The sequence below is a fragment of the Ursus maritimus genome, unplaced genomic scaffold (genome assembly GCF_017311325.1).
Source record: "Ursus maritimus isolate PB19 unplaced genomic scaffold, ASM1731132v1 scaffold_32, whole genome shotgun sequence".
NCBI classification, from domain to species: Eukaryota; Metazoa; Chordata; class Mammalia; order Carnivora; family Ursidae; genus Ursus; species Ursus maritimus.
This window is the reverse complement of record NW_024425786.1, coordinates 19,816,753-19,836,617: the sequence shown is the minus strand read 5'-3', so window position 1 is coordinate 19,836,617 and position 19,865 is coordinate 19,816,753. Positions and strand designations below refer to the sequence as shown.

At 47.8% G+C, this 19,865-nt stretch overlaps 1 protein-coding gene across 3 annotated transcripts in view; it reads right to left on the bottom strand.

The window, feature by feature from the left end:
* ARID1A (AT-rich interaction domain 1A) overlaps positions 1–19,865 on the bottom strand; it is an 80,316-nt gene that overhangs the window by 8,417 nt on the left and 52,034 nt on the right. For all 3 annotated transcript variants that reach the window (XM_040619069.1, XM_040619067.1, XM_040619068.1), the window contains 8 exons: positions 8,876–9,116; positions 8,501–8,590; positions 7,795–7,962; positions 6,613–6,925; positions 5,305–5,450; positions 5,100–5,209; positions 3,660–3,869; positions 996–1,203 (listed from right to left, as the gene is read on the bottom strand). In XM_040619069.1, coding sequence (XP_040475003.1) covers positions 996–1,203; positions 3,660–3,869; positions 5,100–5,209; positions 5,305–5,450; positions 6,613–6,925; positions 7,795–7,962; positions 8,501–8,590; positions 8,876–9,116 — 1,486 coding nt within the window. The remainder of the gene's footprint in view (positions 1–995; positions 1,204–3,659; positions 3,870–5,099; positions 5,210–5,304; positions 5,451–6,612; positions 6,926–7,794; positions 7,963–8,500; positions 8,591–8,875; positions 9,117–19,865) is intronic.

Sequence of the window (19,865 nt, the reverse complement as noted above, 5' to 3'; positions counted from 1 at the left end):
GGTTTCTATTGCTCCCTGCTACTGTTTCACATTTGGAGAACAGGAGTAGTGTGGTGATGCCATCACCATGCTAGTGATTTCCTTGAGTCTCTCCCAGCTTCCCTGACTACTTTTCTTTACTTCCCCAAGGACCCTGTCTAACCTACTAAACCCCATAATGCTGGTGCACAAGTTCCCAGTCAGAGCCCCTGGAACCCTAGGTAGGAAGGCTCCATCTTGCCCCAAACCGGCAGTGTACTTTAGGAACCTAGGAGCTCCTACTCACAAGCATCTAGCAGTGTCACCTCTCAGGTTCCAATGTTCCTCTAAGCTGATGAGAGCAGAACTACCAGTAATTAATGTTTCCATTAGTTACCATTCCCAGCAGCAGATATCCCACTGCTTAGGCCTCCCCAGCTGATGAGTCATCTCAGGCACTCATTACACCCTCAGAGGTCAATACCAGGGCACATGTGTTTACACCCACCTTCTAGGAGCCCTGGCCTTCTTCCCTCCCCAAGCTTGCCCAGGCCCCAGCCTCCTCTCAGAAAGGAGGGTGGGCAGAGGCACTCCCATCAGAGAGTTCCATTCATATCCCCTCCCCACCCCCTCCTGCCCATTCATTAGCATCTCAGCTCCCTGGGGAATTCAGGGCTCTAGTCTGAGCTGCATTCTGAGGCGCTGACATCAGTGGGCCAAAGCTCCCAGATGGCCCTGCCTCACTGCGATTTGTCAGATTTCCCCACTCCTCTGGTGTCCCTCCTACTCGCTAGTTTACAAACATTTGGCAAGATGCCAGGTGCACAATGAAAATTAAAACTTAAGGGCTGCTGCAGACTACCTCTCAAGGGAGTCGCCACTGCCCGCCCTTTAGTTCTGCCAACGTGGTAAGCCCTGGGGTAGGGCAGGGCAGAGCACGTGTCCTTGGGGCCAGGCACTGCTGAATAAGGAGCCTGGGCCCTTGCATGCTATCCGTGAAGGGTGAGCCTTAGTAGAGCTGCTCACCCGATCCTTACCAGGAGAGGGAGGCTGGATCTTGGGCTGGGACTTCTTGGAATCAGCAGCTGCAAAGATGTCTGGGGGAGGATCTTCTCCCCGTTCAATCTTGCACTCAAAGGCATAGAGACACTGGATGTACTGCTTTTTCAAGGAGCTGGCAGCACTGCTTGAGGTGCCCACATTGAGGTTGGTCGCAAGTTCCCGCCATTTTTTGTTCTTGTTGACCTGTACAATCAACCAGAAGAGTCGAGGTACATCTTCCACCTGGTCTTCCTGCTCACAAGCCCCAAACCCCGTCGGGCTGCCAGGCACTCATCTCTTATGGAATCACAGTTCTCAGTGAACCACCAAAGTTAACCCCCCTCAGTGCGTAGTCCACAAGAAATGTTAAATCCAAGCTAGCTTCCCTCTACCCTCAGCAGGCTCTATCCATAGATCACTGCAACGAGTAGACAGTGCTTATTCAGAAGAGGGCAAATTTCACATCACTATTAATGGGAGAGAACAGAATTCAGAAGGTACGATGCTTTACACAAGTATATACTACTGAAAAATGGTGTGGAGATCACCATCAGATCCAAACCCCTTCAAAGGCAACAATAAACATCAGTATTGTCCAAAACGGAGTCGTGGCAGTATCAGCTACCGTTCTGCCTGACTTACTTTGTCAAACTGGAAGTTTCCATATCTGGGCCGTTTTCTCGTGGGGCTCTTTGCAAATTGTACATTCTTGTGCCACTGCTGCCCTGCTTCTCAGTGACATGGCACTAACTACAAGCCCCCTTCCCTCACCACTGTCTTGACTGCCCAGGAGACATTTCAGGCCCTCTAACTTCTCTGTGCCCTCCCAGCAGCCAGCCTACACTGGTCTCCTTTCCTAACCTTCAGGACACAGTGACCAAGACCATTCCCCAATCCCTACAATCAGATGGTCTTTCTGCTCTAGCCAGGCAGGTCTCCTTCTTCATGTATTCTTATGCTAACTCATCCACCTCAAAGGCTGGGAACACCAGTTTTCCCGTCCCAACCCACAAAGAAAGCTCAACATGTTGTAGTATCTACTGACCTGGTACCTGTGATACCAGAGAGAAGAGTGATAAGGAAGCAAAGAGAGGGACAACCTAGATGGCGGGGAGGTGACCAGGAGCACTGCCCAGAGCAGGCTAACATCTGAGCTGAAGCCCGAAGGTCAGAGATGGCACTGGCTGGGTATATACCAAACTCGCTCCTATCTCCATGCCATCTAGGCTGGTCAACTGGATGACCCCTTCCTCTACCTACACCCTACTAATCCTTCACAGAAACTCAAACTCATCTTCTGCCTTCCTGAAGCTTCACAAACTAACTTATAATGGCACTTTCTCCTCTGAACTCTCACGGTCTTTAGCATTCGGTTACATCACAGCACCTAAAAGGCTGGCATCCTTTCACAAACTGGAAGACAGGTGCAGGCTTCGGGATTCCCTCTGTACTGCATCCTAGGTTTGGTGAATCCAGAAGCCCAGCCAATCAAAAGTATGTCGAACCTAACCTGATGCCCCCCAGGAGAACTCAATACTGGGGAGAATGGCAGGGAATAAGCCCAGGGTCACCTCAGAAGCCTGCTATGGCTTTGCTTCCCACGCCGGTTATGCGGCGGTGTGCACGTGTCTTGTTTTGTTTTGTTTTCCTTTGTGGGGGAGGGGAATAAAGCCTGAAGGGAGAAGGAATTCATAACTGACTGTTGGTTGGCTTCATTCCAATCACTTTCTTTTCTGCTGGTGACAGCTGTTTTCCTCTTCTGATTTAGAAGGTTTGGAATACGTCTCTCCCTGCCACGCCTCCCCCTGAGCTCAGCCACAAACTCAGATCCAACAGCAGGCTCCTGATCCGATGACTACAGAACACACACGGGAGGAAAGTTTGCAGCACTGCCTCAACTACAGGCCTCCTGGGCGGAGTGTAAGGCGAAGCTGTAAGGTGTCAGAGCAGGGGCAAGGCTCAGGGTGCTGTTCAGCTCAGAGGTTTTCAGCACAGATTAATGCACTCACTTAAGTCTGCCATATGGAATAACTGAACACAACTTCCCCGCCTGCTTCATCCTTCGTAAGCGATTTCTATTAAGTAGCTCCTGAAATCCCATCTTCACTGGGATTGGAAGGAAAGGGTCAGCAACTACTCTGGCTACGCCTGTACCATCTTGGAGACCAATTTACATGGCAGAAATCTTGCTGCCAGCTTTGCGTATTATTTCTAGCTTTTGACAAGTCTAGCAGGATACACACTATCCCTACTTTACGAATAAGGCAAATTAGGGCTCAGAGTGGTCATACACCTTGATTAATGTCACACGTGTTGTTAAGTGGCTAAGAAAGAATTCAAAACCAGACCCATCTCTCCAAACCATGCCCTTGCTTACTATGCCAAACTGCCTCCTGCATTTTCCCTATCTTCGCACCCCAGTGAGACCCTAGATGTATGGTAAACTCAACGCTAATTACTTCATACTATCCAGGGGAGGGCTCAGCCTCTTGTCTTTGTCTTATCTTCTGGAAGCCCTGTGCTTCCAGTCTGTCAGTATGTGCCTCAGAGAGCAGGAGACGGTGATGTCCCTGTGGGATGCTTGGCACCAGGTGAAGCCACTGAGTACCTAGAGAGAGGCTTGTTGAAACCACAGAGGAAGCCAAGTGCTAGGCACTCACCTGAGTCAATCCACCAATCTCCTTCACAGACACATAGAGGCGATAGAGGTCCAGAGGTTTCCTACCCACAGCAGGCAGATTTGTCATGCCCATGGCCTTCTCCTCCGTGAAGGCCAGATAACGGTCCACCCACATCTTCCTCTCAGGCTCACCACCCAGCTCATACAACTTGGTGATCTTCTCATTGGTTGTAGTAGAAGAACTGGATTTCTGGAAGGGGCAGGTCAAGATTCATAGGAACCGGTCAGATTCAAAGCCTATGCTAAGGGTGGTCTCAGAAGTCCCTTGATTAGGGCAGTGGTAAAGCTTCTTATTCTGGGGTAGACACTAACATGTACCTTGCCTTTGCAAGGTCAAAAGACCAAATGGGAAATAGAAATTCTTCCTGTAAAGGAAGGAAGCTAACACTGCCTATATATTATGCATAGGGTGCCGTGCTAGACGCCTTTATATACTAGGCATTATTAATAATCCTCCTCTTAAAAGATAAGGAAGCAGGCACAGGAGGCCATTCCTAAAATCTCATCCTTTTTAAGTAACAGAGCTAAGTGTCAAACCCTTATCCACCTGACAACAATGTCACTATACTACTCCCATGCTATTACCCAGGAGCCTGGGCATGCTTTTATAGAGCGTTTCAGAGAACTCAAGAAACTCAAAATGTGATTTTCAGACAATGGGATGGACTAAAATGAAAAGAAACTTCCTCCTCTCAAGAAAGGAAGGGTCTCCTACCTGCTTGAAAGGCTTTGGATGTTAACTATCCTGTCTCAGACAGGAGGATGGCTAAAAGGGTCTCAGAGTCAGAGGTGAAGGTCCACAGGACATGGCAGCTATACATTTTTATTTCCCCTACTTTATAAGATAGGGAAAATTGGGTATGACAAAGGGCAGAAATGTTTCAAATGATTCAAACACTGAGCAGGTACCCAGACTGCCGCACGACCCAACAGAGAGCACACTCAGGACCATCCTATAGGGAGGCCAAGCAAGGACCCAAACCCCCACCTGCCTCATCTTCCTCTTTATAGAACACAGGGCACCAACCATTCCTGCTGCTCTGAGTAAGGACCAGGAAGAGAAGAGCAACTAGTTGCCCATGGCACATACCACCTATCAATGCATGAGGACAGGGTGCACAGTTTCACAAAGGGCAATACAGAGAACTCTACACTGCAGGCCTGGCATTTCCTCTATCACAGACAGCTGTGAGAACATTGTGTTATTTACATCAGGACCCTTTAGGCTAATTGAAACCTAATTCAATGAGCTATTAGCCTGGGACCCTTTATGATTAGAAGAGGCAAGAGTAGCCTTTTCTGAGAAGATCTAATCCGTGTCATAAAAGGCTAGAGTCTAGTCACCCTCTTTTCTTTTTCCTTCCTATCCCTGGAAAGGATGGGACAGAGAGTTGAGAGGAGTCAGGATATAAATCATTACCTTGGATTTGGATTCTGTCTTGGGTGTCCCATCTGCCTTGTTGTTCATTTTGGTGGCTGGAGTTAACTTGACATCCCCAAGGCCCATCATCTCTGGGCTGGCTGCCATCCCTATAAAAGAGAAAAAAAGTCCCAAGTCCAATAAGTTTGTGACATGAAGATCATGCTGGAAGAAATTCCTGGGGTGAGCAAGGACTTGGACCTACCTGCTGAATTGTTGGCCATGGTCCCACCCATGGGATACGGGGGTCCCTGAGGGTTGATCATGCCAGCCATACTATTAATCCCTTGTCCGTAGGGAGGTCCAGTTCCCATCATGCCCCCCTGATTCATATTGGGGTAGCCTGGTGGCCTGAGGAAGAAGGTGGAAAGTGAGAGAGAGATAAGAGTTAGAGACACTGAGCTTTCAGATTTGGACCTGAGCTAAATAGAGTTTGTGAGCCAAGATCATCTAGTAAGGCTTACAAGGAAAAAGTTTATGAGTTTCCCAAACCACAACCACGTACCACCTGACCTAGACATTCCTACCTACTACCTCTCATGAAAGGTTCTAAGATGGTTCAGGCTCCAAACAGGAAAACATAGCTCAATTTTAAAGGATAGAATCCTTGAAGAAGGGACCCCTACCGTGTCTCTTAAGTACTGTCTCTCTCTAAGGCACCTCCAGTGCCAAAATGTGTTTCCATTTAAGGGCCCTCTCTATGGCAAAAGCCCTAGATTTTACCACTCTGTCATGACAAATCCCAACCAACCTTGACCCCTCACTGCGTAGTACCTGGAGGTGCTTTCTTGATGGACCTACTGCAAACTCTATGCTTCCATCGTTCTGAAGTACTACCAAACCCATCTCTTTACCATTAATCACCCTAGTCTACCTTAGCTCATCAGCATTCCAGTAAGACAAGAGTCACTGTAAGACCTGTAGCCACCAACAATGGGGTACACAGAGCCTTCAAAAGCCAGTGGAAGCATATTCACTGAAGTGAACGGCCACCAAAGTGAGTGTCCAAGGAAGAACGGATGAATCTTCAAAGTCATTAAACCAAATCACATGAGCTCTCTGCACTTCAGTGCCAGATTCAAACACAAAGAACCACACAGAACGGTAGAGAAATGGCAAACCACAACCCTACCATCCTCTATTTCTCACAATACAGATCCAAATCATGTGTATCATTAAAATCCTTTTGGAAATGAAAATACGAGATTGACAGAAGGAATGGATAACTCTGAAAACTTATTTTACTTATCAAAATAACCTATGCTTTATGAAGTTCTTTACATACAATATCTAGTCATGTGAAACTGGATACCAAATGAAGATGCTTAAGAATCAGCACTTTTGTTGTTGTTGTTGTTTTCCACTGTAAGGAAACCCAGTTTTCTAAAGAGCTCTCAATAAAATACATATTTACCAAGATGGCATGGTTCAGATCCAGAAGCATCTCAACAACCCAAATCACTTTACAATTTATTTCCTTCCGCTGACACCCTCTTCACTTCCCAGGCCTTACCTGTTTTGGATAGAGTTGGCAGCAACATGCATGGCGACAGCAGTTTCTTGAGTTTTCCGGTTCATGCCCCCTGGTGGGGGACACATCCCTGACCCAACCTGAGGTGGCATATTGGCCATGTTAGGGCCATAAGGCCGGTTGCCCATGGAGGCATGACTCATTCTCCCTGGAGGGAGTGTGCCATAAGGTGGGATGCCAGGCTGCCCATGCATCTGACCTCCAGCACCCATAGGGTTCATGCTTCCGGCCATGCCTGCACTGGGGTAGTTAGCATTGGGCAAGGCATTATAGTTTGGTTGCCTGGGGTAGCCTCCTGGGAAGGAAAGAAGAAGAGAAGATGCAGAGACTTGGTTAGTGACTCATTAGCAACTCCTTAATCTCACTCAGCTCTAAAACTCCAAAGATAATAAATGATAGGAATCACTCACTATTTGGTCTGATAAGAGACCAACTTCATGGCAGCCTTCACCCCATTAAAAAAAAAAAAAGTAAAGGGGAGGCCAGGAACATAAAAAGGCAGGCCTCAGTTGTCCTCTCATCCTAAGGCCAGCACAGCACAGAGCAAGGCTGGCTGGCAGGCAAGAGTAGCTTTGCTGCTACCCAGGCCCAACTCCCAGAACTCATTCCTTTCTACATGGGCAATCTCCTGTCTCTTCCATGCTCTGTGTAAGACACTCAGCTTTAGATCCATCCAGGGCTCATTCTGAGCAAAGATACATTCTATTAAGACTAACTTACTTTTTTTTTTTTTTTTAAGATTTTATTTATTTATTCGACAGAGATAGAGACAGCCAGCGAGAGAGGGAACACAAGCAGGGGGAGTGGGAGAGGAAGAAGCAGGCTCCCAGCGGAGGAGCCTGATGTGGGGCTCGATCCCATAACGCCGGGATCACGCCCTGAGCCGAAGGCAGACGCTTAACCGCTGTGCCACCCAGGTGCCCCAAGACTAATTTACTTTAATGACCATTAAGTGTCTGCCCAGTCTTGGGCTAAACGCCTTCTCCCCATTTTATGGATCAAAGAGGCTCAGGGATATTCAGGGACTTTCCCATGGCGACAGTCCCGCCCCATTCTAGGGCCTGGCTTTGGTGGATTTAAAGCAAAGGGCAGCCCTACTCTTACAACCCAGATAGCAGCGTCTGTATACACCTCTGTGTACTCCTAACAGGGTAGCATACTCACCCTGCGGGCCGTACTGACTCCCCTGGGGACCGTAGCTCCCCATGGAGTTCTGCTGGTAGGAGCCCATGCCTGTGTGCATCTGTCCACCCGAAGGCTGACGCGGAGATAAGGCCGAGCCGGGCTGGGGGGAACTGTACTGGGGCATCTGGGGGTTCCTCTGCATGTAACCTGTTCGTGGGTAGTGTCCATATATTACCTCAGTACAATGAGAACAAAGTTCTCCCTTATCATAGGACCTCACATAGGACCTCACATCTACATTTTCTTTAGCAACTACTTGCATGAAGTCTCTATCTTATTTGCTATATAATTATGTGCTCTTTTAGGCACCCTCCAAAGTGACATAGTCATTAACCAGGGCATGCCAACTGTTTCTACTAAATGGGGGTCTGAAAAGACAAACAGCAATGACAACAAAATAGGACAGGATTTAAAGGGTAAAGATTTGATGCCAAGTCTTCAGTATTTGCTGACCAAATTAGACACAACGTAGGGAGGAATCCAACAGAACACAAACACTGAGGAACAACGCTGGGGGTAACACAGTACTGGAGCCGCCAACATGGTCAAGCCCACTCTAACTTCACAATTTGTTGCTGGGATTGTCCTAAGCTTCCTGGTCATATAATTCTCCAAAAGCAATTGCACAAGATAATCAAATGGCTCCCTCAGACTTCTGCACCTCCCTGAAAGCCCAGGGTCTCACCTCGATCTTGGGCAATGCTCGATTGGTTCATGGAAGGATGCATGATGCTGTCCGACTGGCCACTGGGTGGCCGAGGTGGCATCTGGTTGCCTGCTCCAAACAGAGAAAGAAGCCAATCATGGCTAAGCCTGGAAATTCTAGCTAGGAGGTCATTTCAGAGCTGGAAATGGCTCCTGGCAAGGCCAAACCTCCCAATACCACATATACAGAGGGACCCCACCAAGGGGATCCTAGCTCTCTTCTTCAAATGCTGAAGGGAAACTTTGCAGACGTGAACCAGAGATGCTCTTTGTGGCAGTGGAAGGCTAGGGCTTCCTGATATCACTGGGGGCCAGTCCCTTTTCCCTCTCCCCGAAGTCCAGCACTTGAAGGTACCTGGCACTGCAGCAGGCGAGAGTGGTCCTGAGCGAGACTGAGCAACACTGGCGGGAGAGCCAACAGGGGACGGGGAGGGGCCTCGGATGCCAGGCAGGTGAGGGGAGGTATGAGGAGAAAAAGGAGACTGAGCTGGATTACTCTGCTCTCCTTGGCTGCTGGAAATCCCTGATGTGCTCACTCCAGGGCTCAGAGCTCCTTCTGTCCCCATGGGGAGATCGTCTATTGAACCAGACAGATCCTGAAACATACACACAAGGATATGGATTAGCAGTGTTAGGCACAAAGACTATTCTTTCAACAGCTGTACTACACAATTAATATTTTCCCTAGACAACCAAGAGCAAACACACTGCACAAGTTACGTAGTCATGATACTAAAGCTTACAGATGGCAACCTCTATTCAGAGTATTCAGAGTCAGACAGAAAATATTCTAGACTCTGTGAGCCATTAGTCTTTGTCACAACTACTCAACTCTGCCACCATAGTGCAAAAGAAGTCACAGATAAACATCAACAAGTGGGTGGACTGTGTTCTAATAAAACTTTATTTATAAAAACAAGTAACTAGCCCACAAGCTGTAGTTTGCTGACGCACGGTCTATCTACCAGAGCAGATCATCTAGCACTTTCATCTTCTCTCCTGTCCCCAACTTCTATAGTCTTAAGAAAGCTGCTCTTTCAGTGAGCCTTTAGTTCTTTTCCAATGGGGAAACTTGACAAAACACTGCCAGGATGGCACCAGGAGCTAGCTATAGGAGAATGTTAAACAAGTTTGGGCAACATTCACAGATCCCCTCTCCATCAGATTATTATAACCTCCATTTACCAAGGATGCACTTGCTCCAAGCTACCACACAGTAAACATACAGGGTAGGACGTGGAAAAGGGATATGTTGTATAGGAAAGACAATTCCTTAACTGCCAAGAAAATCTGGGACTATATTCCTAACAAGTGGCCCATAACAAGGATGAACAAATGTTCACCAGCTAAACAAATCACAGTTTTCCTCCTAGCTTTGTTTTTTCAGTGAGAACGTGATGCTTATTAGGGGCTTTGCTTACCTTGAATTTATCAGTAAAAAGGTTCACTCTAGGTTAGTAAACTCCTGAGATTAGCAACCAGGAGCTCAATATGAAAAATATTCACCACAGGAAATGCACACCCAGCCCCAACTTCATTCTCCAGCAATATCACTGGTTCAACACCACACAGTAACTTCAGGCTGGGTACTAACTATGCCCTGAACAAAGGATGAGAGCTTTGGGTAGGGGCTCAGATCTGGGAAAAACCTAATGCTCAAACAGTTAAAAAAGAAGTTCTCTTAAAGAGACACACCTGAAGAGAAAGGAGATCCAAAATGGCCTGAGTTAAGTCTATTCCTATTCCTACAACAAGCTCACCCTAATGAGATTAGTTCAAGATGACACTGACCCTGGAGTCTGACAATAACATTGAAGGCCAGAGGGCACCTCTTAGGCTCTACCCCAAGTACCAGGCTGGTTGGACCTTCTGCAAATCAGCTGGTTACTTCACCAAGCTGGGAACATTTCTGCTGAGTTCTATGGAATAAAGCTTGCCCTGAAGGCAAGACAGGCAGGTAGGTATGCATTTGTGCCTGTATCCAGCTCTCCAATGTTAGCTCAGAAGTCAGAAAATGCTAGCATTCCTGTAAGAAGCAGACCTAGCACCCCAGAGCATGCTTTAAATATGCATAAGAATTAGTCCCAGCATGGAAAAGAACTCAAGAAGGCTCTTTTGTAGGTATCACGAGGGGGTCTTCCCTTCCAAAGGACTAAAGTACCTGGAGCTATAAAAAGCCCTGGATTCATCCCAAGAAAGGAGGATTCCACCCCCATGTTGAAGACCAACCTATACAAGGGACACCTGACTTCTGAGCCCAGGAGAATAAACTCAAAGAGGCAGCAAGAAGACAAGAGAAACCAACTGTGTAGACCCTGAAAGCCACTTGTTAGGCCCTGATCTGTAACATAAACCACAGCTCAAAGCTCTCTTTTGGGACCAGTAGGTTCCCTAAGCATTCCTTCCTTCAGTACCCATTCCTTATTGATCTGCCAGCTTCCGGTAATATGAACTACCTGCTCACAGAAAAAAGAAATCAGTGTATTTTGAAACAGAATAGGAATCAAAGGTCCATCCATAAGAACTTGGCCCTATTCAAATGACTTCGGAAAATTAAGTGTTTTGGACATTTATTTATTTATTTGGAGAGAGAGCTTGCGTGCACGTGCTTGCACATGCAAGTGGGGGGAGGGGCTGAGGGAGAGGGAAAGAGAGATTTCTCAAGTAGACTTGCCACTGAGGGCAGAGCCCTAGGCAGGGCTCGATCCCAGGACCCTGAGGTCAGACCTGAGCCAAAACCAAGAGTCAGATGCTTAACCGACTGAGCCACCCAGGCACCCCTGAATATTTTTGTTTTTAATTAAACAAAATATGAATATTCTCATGGTAAAAATAGTTCAGATGGTATAGGTAAAGCCAAAGTTTCCCTTTGCTCTCCTTCTGCTGCCTTCGACTGAGGAATCCCTGCTCAACTTGGTATATACCCTTGGAAATCTGAGGAACTGAGGGGGAGGTGGTTAAAAAGGAAGGAAAACACCCAACAACAACCCACTAACCACTGCTACGGGCAGGGCCTATGGATGGCTCCTTCAGCCCCACTTCTGTTAAAAACCAGGTTCTCCACAGATCCACAAGTGAATGTGCTAGTCCAGCTGAGAGATCCCAGGAGCCTGAAGAAAACACTGGCAGACTCTGGGACTGGGCTCTCGGGAGCCTGGAGATGACATATCTGTGGTGGCAGTGTGGTGGCTTCCCTCACAGAGGCACTGTGAGCAGGACTGTCAGTTTTGGTAAAGTGCCCTGAGCTCCTTGGAGAAAAAGTGCTAAATAAACCACTGTCAACAGCAGCCCCACGTGGGCTGGGATGCCTGGGCACAGAATAATAGTGGGGAAGGAAGCAGCATTAACCTTCTTATCTCTCTGATTTGGTTGGTTTGAGGCCAATCTCTCAAACTGTCATTTTCAGCAGATGGCTACTGGTCAGCATAGGGGTAGTTGATTTAAAAGAAAAAAGTTTTTTTAAAAAAATATTTTATTGGGGCGCCTGGGTGGCACAGCGGTTAAGCGTCTGCCTTCGGCTCAGGGCGTGATCCCGGCGTTACGGGATCGAGCCCCACATCAGGCTCCTCCACTGTGAGCCTGCTTCTTCCTCTCCCACTCCCCCTGCTGTGTTCCCTCTCTCGCTGGCTGTCTCTATCTCTGTTAAATAAATAAATAAAATATTTTAAAAAAAATATTTTATTTATTTATGGGGGGGGAGAGCTAGAAAGAGCTAGAGAGAACACAAGCAGGGGGGAGTGGCAGAGAGAGAGGGAGAAGCAGACTTCTTACTGAGCAGGGAGCCCGATGCGGGACTCGATCCCAGGACCCAGAGATCATGACCTGAGCTGAAGGGAGGTGCTTAACTGACTGAGATACCCAGGCACCCCTGTTTTTTGTTTTTTTTTTTAAGGAACCAGAATGTTAGCATAGGAAGGGACAAATCATTTGCCATTTACCATTTGAGCATGTATCATGTGCCAGGCACTTCATGGAGTTCCTTAATTTTCTACTATTCTCGGAAGCAGGCACTACTACAATTAACATGCTGAAGATGTGCGCGCTGATGCTCGGAGAGTTCGGGTTACACGCCCAAGGCACCCAGCAAGTAAGCAGCAGAAACTAGATTCTGAACCCAGGTCTGCTGAACTCCAAAGCCTATGTTCTTTCTCTTTCCATTATGCTGTGATACTATATGGACTAAGAAAAAGTACCCCACCTTTGAGTTAAGAGAACAAGACCTAGTTCTTGGTACTTATCATCTGTGGCCTTGGACAAGCTGGCAACAAGCTGGGCCCGGTTTTCTGTTATACAATAGGGGGACTGGACAAATCGGAGTTTGTGGTAACCCAGGGTCATACGCATGAAACTCCACTGGCACTATATGGTTGGGGCCATATGGAACATGCAGTACCAGCAGTACCAGGCTGGAACGAGAGCTATGACAACGCACAAGCAGTGTGAGATGTGAGACCTATCGATCAGTCCCAGTGGCCTAATCACAGTAAATGTTTTCATTGGGCAATGGGAGGGCCTGGTGGGGAGGAAGACTCCAAAAGAAGTGTCTCCCCTCTACATGAACAGATATTGCTCTGAACTCCATGTCCTTTTACTACTTGGGACACACCTCTGCTTTCTACCCCACAAAAAGCCAGTTTTTCAGGTCTTTTGTTCCACAAAAAGCCGGATGTCTGATTGTTGAGTCAGACCTCCATGTGCCGGACAAGTCTGGCTTTCCGCAACACACCTATCACGCAAAGTTCAATCAACCCAAGCCCCTCCTCTCCCTGGCAGGGGCTACTTTTAGCATTTCAAAACTCAGGTGTCTGTCTCGGTTCTTCCAAATGGGCCCACCTAACAGGTATCTTCCAGGAGGTCTACTGAAAGAACTGTAGCAATGCCCCTCACGTGGAAAGATCTCTTTTCCCAGGTTTGCTCTCTTCCAAGCATAATCCTGCTGAGAGATGGGAGGTGAGGATCAGCCCACTCAGTGCCCTGCCAGTTCCAAGGAAGCAGAAGGGCCAGGGAGAATTTCCTCACGTGTTTCCAACGTGTTTCATGCATTTTATTGCTCATCTACCATGCAGATCAAAAGCGTTGGAGCAGGTCCAACTATTTCACACAGAATCTCACACTCCAGGCTGGCTACAGCCCCGAAAGCCTTCGTTTCTTCACTTGAAATACTGCCCAATGTTATTTTGGGATGTGACCTGATAGAGGAAGCCCACAGGGACTCCATGACGATAACCGTTCCAGCTGTGATTGGTTGCCCAGCCCCAGCAAGTGCCAGCATGGGTTTGTCAGGCTCTGCTGACAAACAGAACTCGGCAGCTAACACCTTCTCTTCACACCACAACAAAACCATGCCTGAAATCACACAGTCCATACCTCGTTGGGGGGAGGGAGGTTGGGGGAGGCTTGCTAGTGCTCTCACATGAAGGGCTGCAAGTTCTAACATGAATTGGCTGCCTGATGAAGTACATTTTCAAGCAGGAAGATACCAGATCATGGTTAGAGGAAGGGAGTTTAAACAGTCTCCTGATAGAGCCTGAGGATGACATCAGTTCATTTTGCCGAGCAGATTAAATAACATCAACAGGCAAGTCTAAAGAACAGGCTCATGGATACACTCAAATCAGGGTTTTCTCATAAATTTGGATGAGTCCTTGAGAAATGGAGCTTTGTTAACCCCCAGATGGAGTTCTCGTTCTCTTTCAGTTGAGAAGAGCTTTTGCCAAGTTGTGCTGACTACTGGCGGGGAAACCACCCACCAAGAGAACCAGGTAAATTCTACGTATATACTTAGAGAAAGAGAGAGAGAGAGAGAGAGAGAGAGAGAGAGAGAGAGTGTGTGTGTGTGTGTGTGTGTTGGGAACATTGCAATTCAGCCACACTCACTTAAATGACTTTTCCTTGAACGAAAAAAAACCAAACGCACAGCCTGAAATGACCAAATCTGCACTGGCATTTCTCAAGTGTTTTTCCGGCAGCATACCTAACAGATCCATGGCCACGGCAGGAGGCTGCTCCCATGCCGGAGAATGGGAGGAAATCCTGAAGAACACAGAAAAGGTTGGGAGACCTGACCCTTGAAGAAAGGCAGACAGCATTTCTGTCTGGAAAGGAGAGAAACTTCAAGGAAAAAGGAGTACGGCAAACATAATTATACAGGAACTACTTAAGGCAAGTAAGTTTTGGGGAGACCATAAAGACTTCCTTAAGCAACTTATTTGTCAAGGGTCAGGGGAGAAGAGGCTACCTCTACCAAACAGTTCTAAAAAATATTCAGTACAATAAAGCTTCATTCATAGGTTCTCTTTTCCTCAGTCTTTGCTAAATGAAGAAAGGGTGATCTGACCCACCCAGACTGGTGGGGACTCCAGACTTACAGAACTCTGATGAGTGGTCACAGCCCAACAGATGAGCTGCCACCTCTGCCCCAAGAGCAGGATAGCCAGCGCTGGCTGAAATGCCAAGACCGAATCAATACACAGAATGGGATGCCCCTTACTACCGGCGGTAGTTTCGAGTCAGGGGCTAAGCAGGCGGTTGAAAAGGGGAAAGGGAAGACACAGAAGCTGGCACCATCTTTCCAGCTTAGGACCAAACACCAGCTCCTGCTTGAACTACACCCACTGTTTGGAATAGCAGAACTGCTCTGGGAAAAGCTAAGAGAACTTGATTTCCTAACCCCTACCCCAAGTTTCCAAAAATCCCTCACCAAACTCCTCTTCTCTCTCTCGACAATAGGCTATTGTTCTGGGGATAATGGGTCATTTCTTCCCAGTACCTTCTGGCTGCCTGATGGAGGATGCACAGTAAAGAAGTGTCAGAACTCTTCTGGTCTCCAGAACGCTTTTCAGGGGCCCACCTCCAAGAGGAAATCCCCTATGTATATATGTCAAAATTCATAAAATAAAACTCAGGGAGACCAAATCTCTAAATTTAAAGGATGCTGGAAAGCGGAATATAAGAAGTCTCTTTGTATTTCCCCCTTGAAGGGAAGCAGAACGGACACAAATACGTGGCTCTCACGTGCTTAGCCCTCAGGTACATGGCTGGCTCACATGTAATTCTCACAACCACCCTTTAGATGCAGATACCTCTCCCGTTTTACCAGAGAAGGAGCTCACAAGTGAAACGACGTGCCCAAGGCCAGAGAGATACGACGTGAAGAACTCGAGTTCAAACCACACTCCTCTGACTCCAGAGCTCTTTCTACTGTAAGGTGGAAGCGTGCCACTACCAGACGCTAAAGGTTCCACGCGCCAAACAAAGCCTGGCCACAGTCTGCCTCCGGACATGCTGAGTGACTACCTCCCTGGCTCTAACACGTCAACCTCACCAGGCCTTGCTTGGCTCCTCTGTAGAAGGAAAAGACTAGATAATTTAACTCTGCAAATCTACAATGCTACACTCCCCTCTTGCCTACTCGCTTTTCTCATAAACCATTCTTCCTTTCTAAACCTTCTTTCATAGTTTATTTCAAATCAGCCCTTTCATCCATAACTCTCAATTTAAACTTACTATTGCTACAATAAATGGTACAGTACTTTTTCTCACCTCTGAGTGCTTAGAAGGGTACTTAATGTACAGGGAGTAGGGGGAAGGAGAGAGTGTCATAGAATCTAGGGACACCCTCAGGAAGCTAAGTCCCATGTAGGCTGGTATCTGATCTCTGCTGGTATTCATACTGAATGTGCTCTACCCCTATTATCAGGCACAGAGGTGTGGCCCAGAGAGAAAAGTCAAAACATCCGTGGCCTCTAGATGGCCTCATCTCAGGCGATTTCAAACCCTCACCCAGCCCTGCAGTCACCCTTCTGAACTGTAGGACAATTAGGCCTTGTTTAGGGGCGCCATTCCCCAAACTCTAAGGTGGGGAAGCTACTTTCTGGGGGGCAGAGGCCAAACAAGCTTCAACCCCCTGTCCGCAGCTGTGAACCACTGGGGTTGCCGGTGGGGGGAAGGCACCAGAGCTCTCCTCTAACAAAGCAGGGTGGCCCATTGCCCAGTCACTGAAGAGAACTGGGTGGGAAGGCCAATTACCTCAAGTCGAGCTATAGGTGCTAATGACTAAAGTCATTTTTTGCCTTGGAGACTTCAAAGATAAGAACAGCTTTGTGGGGACAAAGCCTCCACAGTCAGCACAACTTCCCTGGCCCTTCACCCTCACCCCAGAGGCGATGCTCAGAGTCTCTCCAAGGGCTCCTCTTGGACCCACTGTCGCAGGATTGATGGCAATGTGCTGAATCTGCCTGGGGGACCACAGCAGGACCAGGCTAGATCCTATGTTATTAGTGACCAGAAAAATGCCAGGCACACAAAAGACAACACGTTTGAGAAGTTACTCATTGAATGTTCTACTCAAAAGCATCCTCTGTAGACCCAATCGCTATTAGTCTTCTCTCTTTCCTTTAACCTTGACCCCCCCCCCCACCATAATCCCATACCTGAGCTCTAGACCTGCACATGGAGAGAGGGACTCTTGGGTGCTGGCCATCAAGGGAATGAACTCTCCTGTCTAAAACTGCAAAGTACAACCCCGAATAGGCCCCAGCCACTTGGGTGAGAGCACTTGACAGAACTGCAGTGCAGGGAAGGAACGTCTGGAAAGGAGGCTGTTGGGAGGCGGGGCTCTGTGTCACTGGAGAAATTTCAATCTAATTGCAAAAATGCGAGAACCCGCTGTCCTAATCCACCTCAGCAAAATCTCTTGAGGTAGAGCTACCCCTTCGGGTGGGGGCTGAGGGCGCTTCTGGGGTGAGAAAGGGGAGAAGAAAGACTGTGGCGCTGCCTGCACCCCTGCGGTGGGAGCCCCTGCAAACAGCAGCCCGGCCACTGCAGCGGCCATTGATTTTCCAGGGGTCGATATTCCGCTCCCACAGATCTGCTCGGCTAGAGGTTTAATCACATTGAGTGCTTCTGCTCAACATCTCCCCTGCACCTCCCCCTCCCCAAACCAATAAAACAAACACCAAACACAAGCAGAGTCGGCAATGGGTAGATGGCTCTCCCCACAGCTGGCCCCCACCCCCAGAAAATTCTAAATACCAGCTCCAAGGGAGCCAAGGCTACGTGGGCTCTCGACACGAAGCTGCAGGGACAGACCCACAGGTGTCAAAGCACCTTTTAACCCACTGAACAACACTGCATACAGACCCTTCTAATAATTCCGAGATCCTACATTAAAAACTCCAGTTTCCCAACTGGTGAAAAAAATAGATCCTAGAATTCCCCACAGTGCAGCCATCAGTTGAAACTTTGTTTTCCAGTTTGTCACAGTCCCCCCCAGGCCTGTAAATTACCATGTTACCTACCTGACCAGCCTTGGACACACACCCCTCCCCTGCAATGGCTTCTCACTTGGGCCAGGAGAGAATGTCTTATTAGTCAGAAACCACCTCTTTGCCAAAAATGTACAGTGTTTTAAGGGTCACTAGCTAACAGACTCAAATCTGAAAAAAAATGAAACTGGGTCAGAGCTGGGCCTGAGTTAGAGCAGTCAAGAACAGTGCATATTTATGGAAAAGGGCTGTTCTAATCCCAGCAGGAAACAAGCACTGTAAAGCTCGAGAAAGCAAAGAAGTTAGGAACTCCCTACTTTCCCCAAGTTAAGCATTTCCTGCTAGGAAAGCCAACCACATAGACCTTGTTCCACCATGATCATCAGCTGAAATCCTAGAACTCGAGCAAGGCGGGGGCGGGGGGCGGGGAAGGGGGAGAGGAAAGAAACACAGAAAAGAAGACAGAGTCCTAGATATGAGAAGTGTAAGGGAGAGGGGGTGTGGCCTTAGGCTTCCACCTCACCTAGCCGCTCCTCAGAATTATAGGCAACCAGAAAGCAAGCAAGGATACAACGTGCACAACTGGGAAGGCGAGGTTGGCACTGTGCTGAACACAGCTTAGACCAAGGTCTAGGGAGCTCGATGGACTCCTTGATTTGCTATTTAAACCCCTAAATATATATTTGCCAGTGGTCTTCCCTACCATGGCCTACTGGTCTAGATAAAATCTGAAGATTTGAGGGAAGGTATGCAACAAACAGACCTGAGAGTAAGGACTGAATAGCATCTTAAACCAGAAGAACAACTCTGAACATAGGGAAAGACATAGTCAAGTTCTAAAAGTAAAAGATGAGGGGAAAATGACCAAATACTCTTAATAACAGTTCCTCTGAACACTGATTCCATTTATTTGGAACTTGATTTTTCTCCTACCTTCCCCCGAATGTCAGGAAATTACCTTCACTTATCTCAGTAAACAATATTCAATATTCCTCCCACATCAAAGCTGGCCTTACAGGACAGGTTTGCCGACTCTCAGCTTGAGCCTTCAACTCTTAGTTTCCACTTTCAACAAGGCACAGCTTCTTAGCTTTCCTGGGAAAGGTCAAATGGGAAGCAAGCTAGCTAGCCTCTTGAAGGTGAGCTCCGCCCAATGGCAATCAGAGACTATGTCACAATACCAGCCAATTCCATGCTGACACCAAGTGGGGAAGATGGAAGAGGTTCAGGCTGTGGACGTGGATGGCACAAGAGAGCAAGCACTGGTCCCCAAAGATTGAATGCCAGCTATCTTAGAAACATGAAAAAAAGACAACAGAACTAATACTATGCTTGATTTATCAGGTATGTTACTATAGCTCCATACCCAGGGTTCCTCCCCTCTGGACCAAGTTTGGTGGAACAGATTCTCACTCTGGTGTAGGGGGCCCTAGTGGTTTCTGAAGGATAGAATTTCTAGGACGGCCTGGTTTATTTCTTGTTCAAAAAGCCCAACACTCCTCTAGCCTGGTCCCCCCACCCCCTGACAGATGAGACACAACTTGGCACACATCTGGGGCCTGGCTTTCTGATTTTGTTGGGTCTTCTTGGAGAAGGACAATGGCAGAAGCCAGGGCATGTACTTCACTGAGGTAATCTCCCACACAGCTTTGCAGAAGGTTATAAGAGCACCAACAGGGAGGCTCCTGGGTGCCTCAGTCAGTTAAGCATTTGCCTTCAGCTCAGGTCGTGATCCTGGGTCCTGGGATCGAGCCCCACATAAGGCCCCCTGCTCAGCAGGGAGTCTGCTTCTCCCTCTCCCTCTGCCCCTTCTCCTGCTCGGGCTCGCTCTCTGTCTCAAATAAATCTTAAAAAAAAAAGCACCAATAGGAGAGAAAGGGAAGTAGGGTGGGGGGTGGAAGAAAGCCATGGTCACCAAGGCAACTGAATCCATCCATATGTTGACTCAGGAAATTGCAGGAAATTCTAGTTTTTGAGGTTTCTTCCTTCCAGGGTATTTCCTACATCTTCCTGGAGAGCAGACCTAAATCCAGAAACTATAGTATCACTACCTTTGCCTAGAAATAGCCCCACATCTCT